The 18,128-nt window shown below is 40.6% G+C and overlaps 1 protein-coding gene across 1 annotated transcript in view; it reads right to left on the bottom strand.

Moving 5' to 3' along the window:
* The window catches only part of camk1a (calcium/calmodulin-dependent protein kinase Ia), a 31,264-nt gene extending 16,863 nt beyond the window's left edge, over positions 1–14,401 (bottom strand). Inside the window, exons 1-2 of the mRNA XM_049586950.1 lie at positions 14,158–14,401; positions 11,242–11,360 (exon numbers count right to left, since the gene is read on the bottom strand). Of these exons, the coding sequence (XP_049442907.1) occupies positions 11,242–11,327 (86 nt within the window). The 5' untranslated portion in view covers positions 11,328–11,360; positions 14,158–14,401. The remainder of the gene's footprint in view (positions 1–11,241; positions 11,361–14,157) is intronic.
* Between the last annotated feature and the right edge of the window lie 3,727 nt (positions 14,402–18,128).

Genomic DNA, 18,128 nt, shown 5'->3' with positions numbered 1-18,128 from the left:
TCTCCTCAGCGGAAATTTTGTGGTGGAAATTTAGTTATCTTCATGCATATGCTTATATTGTTTCATTTTTCCCATGTGTCTGTAAGTGTGTGACCTTTGCATTCCCCTTTGGTAAACATCTATTGTTACTTGACATCATCAAGAAATTAACATTCACTATTATCTCGCCCTCAAAGACAGTCCATTGACTGTTTACCAGATACAGCTGATTACCTAACATGTTAAAGACTAGATAGCAACAGGTACAGTATGCTCCTCTGATGTAATCCAGAGAACATAGTAAAATCAAGAAAGCCCAAGAAAGCTACAACTGATTTCTCATCATCTTATCGTCTGAGTGTAGATATAACGATGCCCTGTAATCACTGTTCTGGGCACGACCCCTGAGCTCTGAGCCTGAGATCGTGCCTTCTCTGTAGAGAATAAACTCTCATGCATGAAGCTATTCAGTCTTGTTTGCTGACTCCCAAGCAGATCGGCTAAAAGTTGCCACAACAGTGCTATTTTATGCCTTTGAAAAGGCAAACCCATCCCTATCGTGGTTTTCTTTTGTTGTTTGTAAAACAGTCACTGATCTATAACTAAATATGCCATAAAACATATTTTTATTCTACATGAACTATAAATAAGCTGTAAAAACGATTCAATTAAATGAATAATTCCTTATTTTCTTTGGTATTTTTGTCATATACGTAAAAGCAATGATTGTTTCTGGGAAATACAGTATGTACAAGTGACGAGACGATAAGATTACACGGTCACTTGTTTAGGCGCACAAATAGAAACTAGAGTGCACTGGGGCCAGCTGTAACAACCTTACACCTAGCTTAAGGCCCGTTTCCACCGCAGGAACTTCGGGGTAATTTTACAGGGCCGGGGCCGTTGGTGCATGTCTCCACCATAGGAACCACCCCCGAAGGACAGAGTTCCAAAACTTTTACAGGGGCTAAACAAGTCCCTGCCTCGGAGTAGGTACTCAGAACAGCCCTGAAAAACTCCTGGGTGGGGCTTGGGGTTTACTTGGTGCTGATTGGATATACTCAAGGCGGGATGTGACGTCAACAGAAAGCGACAAAATAGCCGGCATTTTTAAAACTCAGCAGGTCGCGCAACGATTATGTCACATACAGAGCCCGTTAACTTTACAGGAACCTTCCTCCTACTCCGCCCTCTCAGTGGAGACACGGCGGTTGAGAGGGCCGAGCAAGAGGACGTTCCTGTAAAGTTCCTGCCCCCCAAATAGTACCAGGAACTTCTTCAGTGGAAACGGGCCTTTACATACATACGTAACTTCACGCTACATAGGTAAAATCCTTTGTGGGGCGCAAATTTGATATTATATGAACTGTTGTATGCCTTTCCATAAGACATCATATGAAGCTTTGCATGAGGGTACTTTGAATATGGTGCAATGAGGGCAATGCAGTCCTCAAAATACAGCCAACCAGGACATTGTTTTCTTAATGTGACAGACCCTTACAACACACAACTAACTAATAATGCCTTTTTCAATTTGACAGGATCCAAAGATGACAGTAACAACAGTATCAGTACAACAACAATATCTGTAATTGTATCCATTGTGACCACTTGCATTGACAGAACTGTTCTACAATAAATATCTGATTACATTTACACTGCGTGTGACTCGATCCGTGCTACTCCTAAAAAGAAGAAATGCTTGCACACACTTCTCTACTGTTGCCGTGAGACACATTGTAATTAAGCATCCAGTTGCTAATTTCTATTTGGAGACGTAGTAGGGGTGGGCTCTCAGGAGGTTTGGGGAGGAGGAACAGCAGACAGAGGACGAGAGGAAGCTACTGTGGCTGTTAACAGCTGATGTGTAAGTCTTAGCATTTAGCTTCAAATTAAAACGGCAACAGACCAGTGAAAACGTGACACATCATTTTACCCACTTTATGCCAATAAATAACCCTGGCGTGCACATTAGGTCGCTGTTAACAAATTCAAATAAATAAGTTTGATATGAGTCACTGGCCCCAAGACTCATAGCTGACGCTCGGCTGTTTTTGTGTACACAAACAAGACTGTCACACAGCATATTTTTAGACAATTTTGAGATGGACAGAAAAAACTGGGAGATGGATGATAGATAGATAGATAGATAGATAGATAGATAGATAGATGGTGTCTGCCCCAAAGCCATCAGCACAACATGAACACCACAGCATGAGCCTCTGTCTGCCCCACACACACACACACACACACACACACACACACACACACACGCCTTGCAATCCCAGCTGTCCATATGGGAAAATATTGATTCACACATTCTCATATCGCTGTCAGCGTCTCTCAGTGCTTTCACTATGATAAGTATATTGCCCTCTGCCATGTCTTAAATTAAGCTGCACCATTAAAAAACAACAAACGTCTGAACAAGTCAAGACTTAAGTAATGTGTACATCGACTGCTAGCGCCGTCCAATCAAAAGCAATCATCTATCTAAACAGGAAGTCAATGTAGCATCACACAAATTCCAAAACTTACAGTTTTTAAGGCAGCAAATGATATATTAAACTTCTTACTTAGTAAATGTGTGCATGCCACTTTTTATTTGTGTATGTAATGGGAAGAAATATGTGTGTTTCAGTTGTGCACTGGGAAAGAAATACCTTATTATGCTAACTTAGCTGGCGTTATCAAAATGTTATAACATGGCATTTTGTAATTTTAGGTACTGTGTATTGTATTGTTTTTGTGAATTGTAATATAAAATCTACCCAGGTGTCCTGTCAGATGTGTCGACCATGTTCCAAATTATTTATTTTATTTTTTACTCTAAACAAATGACTATATATGAAGAAGGAGATTTTGTTACCAATATGCGTAATATTTTTAGGTAAACAACCTACGTGTGTTTGCTATCAAAGATAACTTAAAGTTTTTTGATAGAGAAAACAAGTTGTGAGGAATAAACCAAAAGTGGAAGCTTCAGTTGTAATTCTGTTGTAAAAAGTGGCATTAAGCAGGTAGTTTTCATCGTTAATTAACAATACTTAAGTCAAGCAACTGTTTTAAGTTGTTTTCATACCAGTGATGTGATCAGCTAATGCATAAAACAATGATATTAAAACTTAGTGGACATAGCAGCTGGTGCATTCACATCCTTCCTCGTTGGTAAGTATGCAAATAACACCTACACAGATAGTGAATTTGACTGATGGAAGTTATATAAACACTATATAACCCTTATCTGATTTAGAATATAATTGAATGACATCTGACTGACCACAGAGTGCTGCAGTTTGGAAAGGCCCATGTGATTTGCCACTGACCCTTGAAGGGTCAAAAATGTAGCAATAACCCAAATCACTGAGCTTTACAGTCTGTGCTGTGGCCACATAGTCCATTTATATTTGCAAGTTTTATTGGCGAAAAGCAGACATACAAGTTATAAATACAATATTGCATACACAACTTATGTAATCAAGCTGTGTTTGCAAATCTAGGCTGTTACAAATGTAACATATGTTACAAATGAGCCGCGGGATGCACACAGCATGCATGACGTGAAGACTATGCTAACTGATGAAGAACAGTTCAGCTCCACAATATACAATATTTGAAAACACCCCTGGATCTTATCTTTAGTTTGTGTAAAACTGGTGTTCCTGCCAACACTCCCTGCAGAGTGGATCCTATTGATATTTCTCAGGGATGTTTACTACTGTACCGGCCCACATACTGTATATAAGTCACAGACTGTATATAGTCACCCATTGGTTTGTGGGTGAGTTCGGCATCTCAGCTGTTGCCATCTTGATTTTTTGAAACCAGAAGTTACCATATTTGGACAAGAGAGTAAAGCTTTGGAGGAGCAAGGGGTGGATCTGACTCAAAGAGTGTCACTCAAGCAGCCCCACCCTTACGTATGTGTTAATAACATGTAAATGGGTGAGTTAGAAAAGAATTTGTCTCTGAATGTTACAGCGACCAAAACTGTCTTTTGTATCAGGCTGTAAACGTGTTTATCTCTACTGTAAAGTTGGGCATTTTAACATGGGAGTCTATGGGGATTGACTCTGTTTTGGAGCCAGCCCCAAGTGGTCATTCGATGAACTGCAGATTTTGGCTTCATTTTTCAGCCTTGGAGGTTGTTGCTTGTACTGGCCACATGCCTACATGATGATGTCATGATGGCATTTACATAGCAAAAGAAAACCTGCGTGTAACCGTGCTACAGCTGTACTACGTTACATTTAAGGCAACATTCCCTACTTTGGTCTCATTTTGGCCCGTGTCCCATCCCCTAACATGGAGGGGGTGGGGTTTATGACCTCAAGTACAGCCAGCCACCAGGGGCCATTGAGTCTTTTTGGCTTCACTTTTGGAGGGCTGTCATGTTATTCATCTTTATTATACAGTCTATGCTCTCAACAGGTCAGACAGTAGCAAGCTAACGTCAGTTTCGTCAGTTGGCTCTGGTTGCTACTCAACAGTCACACCTGGCAATTACTGAGTGTATATATTAGTGACAACTAATCTTGACATAAGAACTAATTTGTGTATTGCAACCCATCTTAATTTAGGTATGTGTTAGTGTCCACTTGGTAAACACTTTACAACTTGGCAAACTTTGGACTTCTGGACACCTGGTGCGACTGCTTCCTGGACTGGTTGCACAAACAGGATCAAGAGTGTGATGTAATTAAATTCTGTTGCCCTCAAAATGATGGATGTTTGCTCTACTGGCAAATATTATTTATACTGTTCTTTTTCTGTTCTAAAGATACACCATCAATCAGGCAGAGTCAGGCCCCTTGGACCTGTTGCAGACAGCTCCGTGCATCCATCAGTCTATCGATCACACCTGATGCAAGCGCTCCCTTCAAGCCCAACATGCCTCCAAGTTCCCAAAAAAGCTTTCTCTTTTTAGCCTAATCCATATTGTGTGTGTGCTTGTCAGTGTGTGTGTGAGAGAGAGAAAGAGACAGAAAGAGAAGAGTGGATAAAAGCGGACATACAGAATAATCCCACTCCAAACAATCGCCAGATTCATTCTTAGGTTGGCGTCATTATGAAAAATAACTTGATGTATTCATATCAACACAGCTCGGAGACCGGACCATTCACTAACAATTGTACAACTCTATGTTTTCCATTTACTCCACTAAAGTCATGTGTAGGTCAAACCTCTTAACTCCTCTGCTCTTCTCTATAAACAACCAGCATGAGTGCTTTCAAACGGTGTTTAGTACTGCATAGTCACAGTGTTTATGCTCCCACACATTATCCACCTGGACTGCATGAGTAGTTCTGAAAACTGACCTCCCCCAGATCTTACTTCTTATATCTGTGTTTCTCTTTTAAGGCACTATTGTTATGCTTTGTTTCCAGGAACAACAATCATCCATCTGTCATATGCCTAATATCTATCTTTGAATTTTCAATTAAAGTTCAGTGAAATTCACAAATGCCGACCATATTCTCTGTGTTTTATTCAACAACGCCGCTCAGTACCATATCATCTGTTTTGCTTGGTGAGTAGTTCTGTGATGGGGAGCTCTGATAGGAGAATTAAGCGTCGGCAATACGCCTAAGAATTACTCTGCTGTGGATGTTTAAATCTGTTTTTACCGCTGTGTTGTGGTCTGCAATGATTTTGCTAACAGGCCCCATGCTCTTCATTTCTGTCAGACAAGCTGCCAGCTTGCGGGGATGTCTCCGTCCACAGGACTTGTAAACTCAATTAATGTTCATGCATCAGTACCAACACTCCCCTAAGTCTTGCCCCAAAATCTTATTCAAAACACAAACACATTAATCTATGGACAAAAGTTACAACCTCTAAGAATATTCATGGGACAGACACATCAGAGTTGGTGCAGAGGCTGACATTCCTTGTAATTACACTGATTACAACAATAACCCATAAGAGCTACAGTGATGAGTGAGCTGCTTTACTCTCTCCTTCCATCTACAAACTTTAACAAAAACTCACTGGGCGGAGACGGCCTCCAGATCACAGTTAAGAAAACCAGAGTCAGCTGGAACCTCATAAAGTGTTTAACATCCTTATTTGACACAAAAAGCAACAGAGTTATGGCTCCATATTGACTCTGAAAGACAGCATAACAACTCCAAACAAGTCAAGAGGCCTAATAAGTAGGCTATAGTTTTATATCAGAGCTATATACTTCAACTGTAAATGACATCGTTAAAGGAGAAAAGTGTTAGTGAGGGGAAAAAAGCCAAAACATGTGTGACTAAAGGGTGACAGACAGGGCTGGGTAGTAACGGGTTAAAACTAAATTAAGCCCAGATTACGTTTGAGAAAATGTGTAATTTGATTCTAGCTACATTGTCGATCACTTGAAAACATTTTTATCATGTCTCTAAAATATGATGATTTCGTGTATATCAATTACTCACTGCGTGTTATGTTGAATTTGTGAAGAAGACTTTTTTCCCCACATGCCTCCATGGTGAATGGAGAATCCATAAAAGGTTAATATTTTTCATGAATCAAAGCCATTGGGGACTATGTTCAACAACAGTAAAAATCTAAACATTCGTTTACAAACTCTCACACATATTCGGGAAGTATTGAGCATAAGACTGGATAAATAAGACTTGGATTACACTGCATGAGTTGTGTGAGTATTGAACGTGGACCCCAATGACTTCAATTCATCTGGAATTTTTGACTGTTTTGGATTTTCTGTACTCCGTGGAGGCATGGGAGAAAAACAAAGTTTTCCTCAGAAATTCAAGGTAACACAGCGTGAGTAACTAATACACAAATAGTCATTTTGGAGGTTAAGTATTCCTTTAACTCATGAAAAGAATGTCTTACATAAGTGGTTTCTTAGACAAGTGCATCACTTTGCCACGGACCTGGGGGGAAAAAAGCATCGCATTGAGTCAAGATGGAAGGTTCGGCACCAGCAGATACTTTGAGGCAATGTTCTCTCACTTAGCGAAGCATACCTAACATCAACTAATTAATGTTCGCAGCTGCGTCTATTTTTTTTTTACTAAAGCGTGCCATATTTTCAATGTTTGATTTTTAAGTAGCTAATCCAGACGTATTCAGATTAGATTACTGTCTTTATTTCAGTGAGTTAGTTACTAATTACAAAAACTGCCATGTATTTTATATTCAGTAACTGACTACATTTCAGAGTAATCCGACCCAGCCCTGCACAGACATGATAACTGCAGAGTGGGGGATTGTTTCAATCTGCTAACCCTACCTCGAGGACAGCTTGTCCTGAAGTGGACTCCAAACAGAGGTAGAACTGTGAGGATTAGCTGGATCTGAATATGATATTTCAACATAAATCAATTAACTTCACGCACTGAATTCCTGGATAAAGCTCCTCTGTAATCTTCTCTCCAAGCATAAGGAGCTTTCCGTCAACACATTAATTCTGCCCTCTGCCAGGTCCAGCTACAGTGACAGGAGGGAAAGAATATTACTACAGCTTCTTCCCCCCCGTATTTCTTTTTTTTTTAATGAAAGATGGGAACATGCTATCCTGGCTATTCACTCTTTCAATCCTTGTTACATAAGCCTTAATATCTTACTTCAAATTACAATCACTGTTTTAAGTTCCTGTGAGTCTTAGTGGAATCATAACAGAAGGTACCAGCATTTAGCAGCAATCGTGAATTCTCAAATAAACAGTCTGCTAGTCAAAATGCAATGAATACTGCATGCACGGCTCTGAAACAGAGACTGATGGAGTCTTATTTGATGTCCTCCTACAGCACTTGACATAACCAGACAGCCTCATCATCTACCCACTGCTATTTCACTTTTTTGGACGTGAACCAGAGTTGTGCAGTCATTAAAATCTGATTCTGTGCAGCCTCTCTGGGGAAGCAGGTGTTATTCCAAGAAGATAGAAAACAACCACACTCCATATGGCACACTCGTATCATCCCAGGTGGACGTGCGCTAGGTCACTTGTACTTAGTTTTGTTTGGGGGGGTGGAGAGGTGCCCCCTGACCATCTGGGCTCAATCCTGTCCCCCTGGAGAGTGCAGTCACAGGTCCGTGTGAGCACAGCCCTTGCCATTGCAAGGCAACCTTTTTCACGCTGGTTGAAGATTAATTTTGCAGTTAATTACAAAATGAATATGTATTAAATTTAAAGGTAAATGTGAGACTTTGAGCAACAGGTAACATAGGATGACACCAGAAGACATCACATATGTAGATGAGTTGAACATTTACATTTTTTAGACAAATTGTAGGCAGCAGCTGCAGGAACTGGTTTTCTTTTGCCCTGAGCATAAATGTGCTCTATTATTAAAAATATGTAACCTGTATTGCTTTGTTCACACAACTATCTCTTACATCCCTCCTGTCAGTCCCTGTCAAAGGAATATGCAGCTGACTCTTCCATATTCAGATATAGACTAAAATATTACAGATATCTTTGGGTCTTGTGTTGTTATTTGTTTTCTTATAACTCATGGGCAATACATAAAAAATGGACTACATTTATATAGTCCCTTTCTACCTTTCCGGACAAAGTGCTTTACAATGTGCCTCTCATTTACCCATATCTTGTAAAGACCACATTGAATCTGTCTACTAAAGGACAAAACAAAGAATTTATTTTCTTCTCCACCTTGGATCTATCGGGGCGAGTAGTAATACACTTCTTTTGTTTTTTCCCCTCTCTGCGATTTTAAGTGTTTAATTTTACATGGTACAAGTGTTTGCATGCCACTTTAAAATCAAAACTGCTCCCCAAAATGAAAATCTGCTCAAAGATTGTAGGTCAGCCCCTGGAGAAACTCTATGAATCAGCCTAAAATAACAACATAATTTAGGCTGGTCAACAACATTGTCTCTGACCTCGATCATGTCCTGAACAGAGTCCCACAGAAGCACTTGTTTGTGCATTAGTCAGTCCTAAAATTAAATATGGACCTTAATCCCACATCACGTGCACATTTAATGGTCTTAAATATTGTTAAATGTATGCATCTTTGTTTCCTGACTTAAATGTTTCTCCTTTTGATGTTCCAAATGGAGCTGCCGATGCAAGGGAAATTTCAGACTTGATCTGACAATAAAAGCATCATCGTCATCATCAGCACACACATTCATACACCAGTGGTGGCGTAGCTGCCATGCAACTTGGAGTTCAGAGTCTTGCTCAAGGACACTTTGACTTTAAAGGGTGACCTGCTCTACCCTCTGAGCCACAGCTTAGCTTTTAGAGAAATGGCAGGATGGAACATGGGATTCTTCTGCTTTCATACAAAGAGAAAACAACAGCTTTGTATCCATTCAGGAGACTTCCAACCCTCATCAAAACGATAAAACCAAGTCCAACATAAAGGCCAGACTGCCTACGTATCATGTGCACTTCACATTATACACATTGCTATACAGTATCTACACTGGCCTGGCAGGACTGGCTTAAATCAGCAATGTATACTATGTGCTTTATGATATAGATCATGTGTTGCATGGTAAAAATAAAATACACAGTGTGAATCTGCCATCTGCTCTGAAGTTATAGTGATTTGACAAGATAAAATAGTGTTAAATTTGAAGTATTCATGTTAACAAATGTCAAAATGTCCAAGGCAGGAAGAATAACTGAACTTATAAATATGCAAGCTGCTTCCAAGACTAGATTCAGTTAAGTTGTTATTCCTTTTGTTATTATATACTGTTTACTTTGCATTGCCTTTGACCAGGCAATCCATAAAACTTAACTTTAATCCATATAAAATGTTTTTGCAAAGCTCAGAAGAAAGTCAAATTGGCCAGGGAAGAAAAAAAAACTGCATGTTTGAAAACTTCCAGGTGAGTGGGAAATAGTTGAGTCAGCATCCAACTGCGGCCAAGAACAAGACAAGTCTGAGTCAAAATAGGCAGAAGTGACAGGCACGTCCAAAATGTCAGTCAAGTTTCTTGAGAGGCTCCAGAGTCCAGACTCACATACTGCTGCCCTGACAGCCTGGACAGATGGGGGGGAAATGAGTGACGGACCCCCTTTGACCTCCCAGTTTCTCCAACTCTCTGAGAATTGTGTATGTTACTCTGATACCTGCAGGTTCCCATCAATTAGAAGACACACACAGCAGACCAAGCATGGCAGCTTTGTTATATTTTGCCTCAAATTCTGGAAACCAAACACTGCTGGTGTGCTGAGACTCAATCTGGCCCCAGGCTCACTGTTTGTCAATTGTTTTTGTGGTGATTTGATTTGAACACAATGTGATCCATGTCAGACAGAATTTCTGATAATAAAGAATAGATTTGACAAAAGAGACACAAGATATGGCATCTAGACTAACTCACATTTAAAGAGACAGTTCACCCTTCCTCTTACGAGTAGTGCTGTTTATTAGTCTACATTGTTTTGGAATGAGTTGAATATAATGTAACTAGATGACACTTGGCTTGTGGTGCTCGAAATCATGACCTGGTTACTCAAGATAATCCACAGCCCTTTGTAAGCAGTTTCATGAAGGAACTATTTTCTTTTACTGGACTAAACCTGCTAACTGTATCACACAGCATCTACTCATGGAGGCTCGTGCTCCTGATAGCATGAGATGCGAACGTTAATGGCGTCGTCTTCGACTGAGCTATAACGTTAGCTAGCTCAGTGATGCTAGGTGAGCTAACAGTAGACACACACTTCCTTCTGCGCAGTGATTCGGTTGGCAGGTGTGGTTCAGTAGAAAGAAAATAGTGCCTATGTGAAACTGCTCACAGCAAGGTCTGTGGATCATCTTGAGTAACCTTGTAAAGTGACATTGCTGCTGAGGTTTTCAAATGTATTCCTTGGTGCTCTGAGCACAAGAAGCTGAGTGCCATCTAGTCCCATCATATTCTACAGCAGATATCTCCAAAGCTCGGCAACCCACACCAAAAAAAAAATAGCTCTACAGGTAAGAGGAAAACGTGTATTTTTGATTTTGGGGTGAACTGTGCTTTTTTAATGTGGGTCACTTCATTGAAGTCACATATAAGAATACTTATTTTAGTATCTAGCTATGCAGATGGATTCATTTTCTGAGGCTTCGGGGCGTTCACAGCTGAGACTTCTGCTGTCACCTCCACACAATGGAGGAAAATTGAACCATTGCGATGGAGGTAAAATTATATTTGAAAAATTCAAGAGCATTGCACCTCTCCTAACTGACACAAGCTAAGGTGTTTAGGGCCCTTGAGGATCTGGGGCCACTGGTGCAGTGCCCTGACAACAGCACTAAACTACCAGCACAACTTACGTTCCCAGCACTTCTTTGAAGTCATAATGTTCTTTGATGTCTGATGTCTTCTTTTTCCATCCATTTCCATCCTCTCCAAGAGGCATCCTACAATGCTGATCGGATTCGCCACACTACAGCTATAAGGCAAAAGAACAGAATAAAAAAAAAGAAAAATCAGTGAATAGACTCGGAGTATGCACAATTAAAGGATCAGTGTGTAAGATGAGGGGGATTTAGTGGCATCTAGTGGTGAGGATTGCAGACTGCAACCAGCTGAAACTTCTCCTGTTTAGATTTCCTTTAGTGTTCATTGTTCAGGAGGTTTTAACTGGACGCCAGATTATCCACAGAGGTCTCTTCCTCTCTGAAACAAATGGGGCAGGTGATAAAAACTGGTATAAATACTGAATAAAGCAGTTTCATGTTACAAATCAGTGTTTTTTCGATGCTGTTTGGCATGTTGAATGGCATGTTTGTTAAAATACCAAATAAAGACGTTTCATGTGGAAAAAAAAGGAATCTTTGTTTTTCTGACACTCATCATGAAGGGGTTGCAATTTATGGTGGCCGACACAAAAACGCAAATGACCCTGTCCAGAGCCAGTATTAGGTTTGTCCATTCTGGGCTACTCTAGAAACATGGCGGCGGAACATCGTGATCTCCGTTGAAGTGAACGGCCCACTCTAAGACAGTGGTTCCCAATTGGTTCAGGCACAGGGTCCAGATTTCTCCTTCATCAAGAGTTCAAGGTCCACACAGTTTAATATATTCAGCGTCATACTTGTGCTTGGCCATGCTATCAAGCTAGTTTGCCATCTCTGTCAAGTAGTTGGCCGTTAGTCACTCACTCTACAGCAGGAAATGGCACTTCAAAATAAAATCTCTGTGCTGTAAATTCACTGTACTTACAAATTAAGTGTGTTTTTTTACAAACTTGACATGTTTTTGAGTCACCTGCAGTCCATTCAGAATGGACCCACCACCCACTTTTGGACTGTGGCCCACCAGGTGAGAACCACTGCTCTAAGGTAACAACAACACAATCCTTATCATCAGGTGATACCACACTAAAGAAAACATTCTTGTTATATCATATTCCATTTCTGTCAATAAACCCTCTAAATCCTATTCCTGGACCTTTGAGTTTTGAGCCACTGTGTGTGTAATCACATCCAAATAAAACTCTGATCAGGAGGAATGTGTTCAGTCGCTCAGTGATTTATATATACTGATTGCACAAATTATTTTAAATGAAAAAACATGTTTAAGAGAGCAATTTACTCAAAGGCACCACAGTGTTGTATCATGTTGTAGTGCTATTTTAACCACTTTCTGATGCCATCTCCATTGCAAACTTCATTCCAGCACACAGTGGGGAAATAACAGATGAGACCTGAAATGTGACACTACAATCAATGGGCACTCTTGCACTGTATAATGTACTTAGGAGTATTTAGACTGCGACATAGCCGGCTTCGGTATCAGTTTAATACGTCCATTACAGTTTGGCTGACTGATTGTTGCATAAAACCTTCAGCCATTAAATAAACCATTGATTTTCCTGATGAAGTGCTCTGGTTATTGCAGCAGGTTTGATTGGGCTCGATGAAAAGAAGACAAGTCGGTGGCTTCTTTTTATATGCATGATGGCTGATAATAAGCTGAAATGTCAAATCAAAGTAAAAGAAGGCAACGGAGCTGTAGGCCTGGATGGTACTGCAGTGTCTTAATTTTTAAAGACAAAACAGAGGATAAATCAGAGAGAAAATGAATACAAGGGTGAGCAAAACAGTGGTGTAGTGGAGGCTATACACACCTATTTTTCTGGTCATTTACAGTGCCAATCAGCCAAAAAAAACCATTGGAATATATGGGGCAGTAAACCCACTTTCTTCTCCTAGTAATACACCCACCTCATCTACCACCACTACACCACTGAAGCAAAATGCTATGAATGACAAATTACAGGATAAATCAGAGAGAAAACTTGTGTGTAATTAAGAAAAACAGTGGTGTAGTGGAGGGTATATACACCTATTTTTCTGGCAATTTATTGTGCCTATCAGCCAAAAAGCCATTGGAATATATAGGAGAGTATACCCTCTTTCTTCTCCTAGTAATACATCCACATCATCTACCACCACTACACCACTGAAGCAAAATGCTATGAATGATAATAAATGAATAAGAGCAGAAACATGAATACATCAAGACAAAAATAACCATGCACACTGATGAGAGGATATGCCTACTACTCCCCCCCCAAAAAAGCTACAACCCACAACAACCACAGCCTACTTTGCTGACAACCGGCCGGGCCAACAATAAATAGCAACAAATAAGAGAAAGTAGGGCAAACAACAGTGCAGCAGAGACAGTCGCAAGGAAGGGACCGTGCGCCGTCGCAAAAACAAACGCATGGTCAGTAGAGGCAGATACCAGCTGGGGGGACCTGTGCTATATTTAACATCTGATGCTTGAAACAATTAGGGTTGCTCTGAGAAAGAGCGCAAAAGCAAATACAAGTCACGAGCTGAGGAGAAATGGAAAGTGTAAGTTATTCCACTGAGAAACATTTGGTAACCTGCTCTGCGTTAAGGCTGCAGGGCGTGAATGGCAAGCAGGGTGAATGGGAATTAAAAGGTTTTGCCGGTGCAACACGACTGAAATACTGGGAATTAGTAAAATATTCGTGGTGTGATCATGCAAGTAGGTTACAGAGAGAAAGGCGGTGTGGGTGTGCGAACCGTGCTGCAGCGCTCAAGGGTATGGCAGTCAAAGGAAGACAGCATCTTTGGCTTAAATCAGGAGGTTGCAGACATGCGACACGGAGGCGCACGGAAAAAGAAGCTTTAAAAGTGTTATTACCCAAAGACAAACTACACGATTGATGATGCGTTTCGGTGGAAATGTGACTGAGAAAACACACATACCTAAATGGCGATCTGTGGCTGTGGTGTGTTCTCCTTCCCTCTGGGAGCGATGTGGTTGCTGTGCTTGTGCGCAGCGCTGGGTCCGCTCAGACTTCTCCTGACGTCAAGAAAACCAGACGTCTGTGGACGTAGTGCAGCAGAAAATCACTCACTGTTCTCTTAACAACGTGATCTGCGATTCACTTATGATAGTCGAGCCACCGTCTGTTACATGCGAACAGCTTTCTTGTGCATCTGCTCGTTGAAAAGCGTCTCGATGATATCGCTCCTGCTGTGGCAGAGTATGCAGGGCATGCAGACAATTTTTAAAGGCTTTGCAAAACAGGCAGAACGTGTCACTGTGGATAATATATCATTACAGCACTGACAAAGCACTCACAAGCTTCCTGTGTAAAATGAAATTCTGTAAATTCATACTAACATACATGCTGCACAGTGAGGGAAGACTCACGCATTTTACACCCAAAGGCCTGATGTACACTTGCAGTGAATTAAAGCTCTGATTTCTAATCATGAGGCAACGCCCTGCTCCGCTCTCTCACAGCGTCACACTCACGGGACTTTCCCAAAGTCCACCTGGACGTTGGCTATCACAGCTCTCAGGGCCCATCACAGGTGTGCCAGGCTAATGACATCTATTGTAAGCTACAGGGTGTGGACAAGCAACAACAGAAAATAGGACTAAGGTGGAGGTGTATTCACCATCTCACTGACAGCCATATAAAAAGTTTAACAGTCAGTTCAAAGTAAGTGTTTGTTACTTAGTTATTTGTGTCTCAACCCAAGGGTGCCCACCCTTAAGGGCTGAACAATAATTAAGCCACTGCGGAAATGCAAAAAAAAAAACTGCATTTCCTCGAATGGCCTCTAGAGACTGGCTCCCCACAGACACCTGTATCCGGAGACTCTAGTGATGTCTGCTTTGTGTTGCTAGGTCCAGACCATGGATATATTGGGAGGTGATCTCTGTTAACTTCTGACAGCTCTGACAACAAGAGGTAAAAACAAAATCCTCCGTCAGTTACAACCATATAACTTGAGCCCCTCCTCCATGGAGTACAACAGCAAAAGGGGCGGCCATGTTACATTCAATTTAGTAAAAAACAGGAAACATACCTGGACAGCAGAAGGTAAAAACAAAATCCTCCATCTACTACAACCATATTAACTCGAGCCCCTGCACAAATTACGTGACACAGGAATATGTTAGCATAAATTGACCTCATAAACATAGCTTACCAACACTAAAGCACGGAAAATACTACAAGAGCAATGTCGCTTAGCTCTCCCATGGAGTACAACAGCAAAAGAGAAGTGGTAAGGCGGGACACACCCCTGTATAGGTGGGGTACCCCCAAAGGTGAACGTAAGGGTACAGAAACTGAGTATCAAACGTTCCACGTATTGACTATGGAGGCCTAAGCGTGTCAGGTAATAACAACTGAAACAAATTTTGTGTAATTATAATACTTCATACTACAAATGTGCATTGACTTTGTTACATCAAATAGGCTACCAAGGCTTTGGGTTGCTCTGACTACCAACTCAAAGTGCTGACAGCCTATTTGATGACCTGGAAATGAGACTCAACAATCGAGTCTCGAGGCAATCGAGGCATTTCTCCAGAGTTACATACAGCACCTTGAAAATGTCCAACTTTACAGCTATAGTCCCTATAGCTAATTTCCCCATTCATGACAGCTGTAGGGGCTGTGAATTTTTACATACCTCACCTGTTTGCATTTTCATTCATTCACTCACTATCCATAACTGCTGGGTCCATTTCGGTGCGACCCCTTAATACGTCAGAGCGAGTGCCGGGAAAGCTGTTTAACTGGAGTTGAATGTGTCAGCCAGTGGCAGCAACCACAGAATTGTCAGCTAATAAAAGAAACAGCGATGTCCGCCTTCAGGACAAAAGCCATGGTAGCTTTCCTGGTTGATAAATAATTGCCTGCATGGACAGAAATAATCACAATATGATCTCTGTCTTATCAATCTCCTTTTTACTTATTTGTGTTTGTAAGGGCCATGTGGTCGTAGTGATGGATATGCTGCTCTTGCTGCTGAAATTTAGCCGGTATTGATAACTGTCCAATGGTGTGCAGATTCTTGGCACACACTAATGCTACAAACCCACTTGTCCTGGTACAGGGTCATGGGGGTGCTGGAGCCTATCCCAGCTGACAATGGCTTTGGACTGTGGGAGGAAGCCAGAGAAGGAAAACCCACGCTGACACGGTTATACAGTCTATGGTTGCAACACATTGTTAGGTGTTCCTGGTATTTTCCCTACCTTTTCTGAGGACGTATATTATTGTCCACATGTGTGCATCACAAGGTGTAATCAAACAGAAGACACTGATGAAGAATCTTATTTTAATATAAATCTTGTGTTCTTTGTGTTCTGCTACATACCAGTTAACTTGAATGTGGTATATGTTGAAGGACGGTGTTACATCATGCTGCAAACACAACAGCAGATCAGTCCCTGAACCATCCAACCCCTCATCCCACTCTCCAAGCAGACAGCCAAAAGCAGTCAATACTCAGCTTTTGACTTTAATTGTGTTCATCTTTAACAGGTGCATTTGTAGACAGGTCGCTTAGATGTAGATAAACACGTTTTAATACAACACTGGAACTCAACTTGAACATGACACTTGAGCATAAGATTCATAGACTGTATATGCACACTCTAACAGCACTTCACATAACATGTTCCAGCCACTGATCAGCATACACAGATAAGTCTCTCACTCTAAGTATATATGCTGGTAACACATCTATCTGATCATTATTTTTGGACCATGGTCAAACCCATAAACTGCTCCTGCAGATATAAAAATGTCATCATCAGACAGTGAGGCCCAACATCTGAGCTCTGACCCCATTTGCACACAGAAATGCAGATGGGTTTAAAATTAGTCAAAGGTTTGAAGAGGTGTTTAACAAGTACACAACATTTAAGTCACTCCCAGAGTCATCTAACTACCATAAACCTGCACAATTACCACATTTTCTGCATAACTAAAAGTATAACTATCAATGATAAAAAGACTATTAAACTAAAACACTGTCTTATTTCAAAACTAGGAATGACTTTTTTTCAAATTGGCTTTTAGTAATAGTTTTAAGCTCACATCTCATTCTTTTTTTCTCCTTTTGTTCAGTGAACTACATGTTTATTATGTAAATATATTTTTTTCCCTATGTTTTTAATTGTTGTTATGTCTATTAAGTACTTTAGAAACTTGCTGTCTGAAAAACAGAAATGCTTGAGGTAGTGACCGCACACTCAGTCTATAAAATATATGATCAAAAATTCTTTATTAAGTACTGATATGTGCAACATATTTCACTCTGCACTTCATCAGAATCCTTATGAACCACAAACACCTGCATGTTCCTTTCGCAGTTAGCAACGCCTCTTGCTCCACAAAGGTTACTGCTTTTTTTTCTTTTAACACTTTGTGAATTTATTTTTGGAAATGCTTTTATAAACAATAGTTATTGTTCTTGGCCTCTTCTATTCAACATCTACATGCCCCCTTTGCTCATATTACTGAATATTATAATATCTCCCACCATAGTTATGCAGATAACACAAAACGTAACATATCGGTGTCACCGCATGACTACAGTACCTAATTTTTGCTCAATACGTGGATTGAACAAATTCAATTACAAAATAAAAACAGAGCAAAAATTAAAGGAGACTACTGTAATGGCGTTTTCACCGGTCTTAATAAAATAATTAATCAGCTGCAGCTCATTCAGTGTATTACTGCCAGAGTCTTCACTAACAGCAAAAAAGTGGAAGACATTACACTGGTCCTTGAATCACTGCACTGGCTCTCCATGTGTCAAAGGATAGATTTTAAAATACTATTAATTGCCTATAAAGCCTTAAATAGTCTTCGGCCTAACTACATATTTGATTCAACTGTACATTACGAAGTATCCAGACC

Source organism: Epinephelus fuscoguttatus, linkage group LG1, assembly GCF_011397635.1.
Source record: "Epinephelus fuscoguttatus linkage group LG1, E.fuscoguttatus.final_Chr_v1".
Taxonomy (NCBI): Eukaryota; Metazoa; Chordata; class Actinopteri; order Perciformes; family Serranidae; genus Epinephelus; species Epinephelus fuscoguttatus.
The sequence above is the reverse complement of the archived record's forward strand: the minus strand, read 5'-3'. Positions and strand labels throughout refer to the sequence as shown.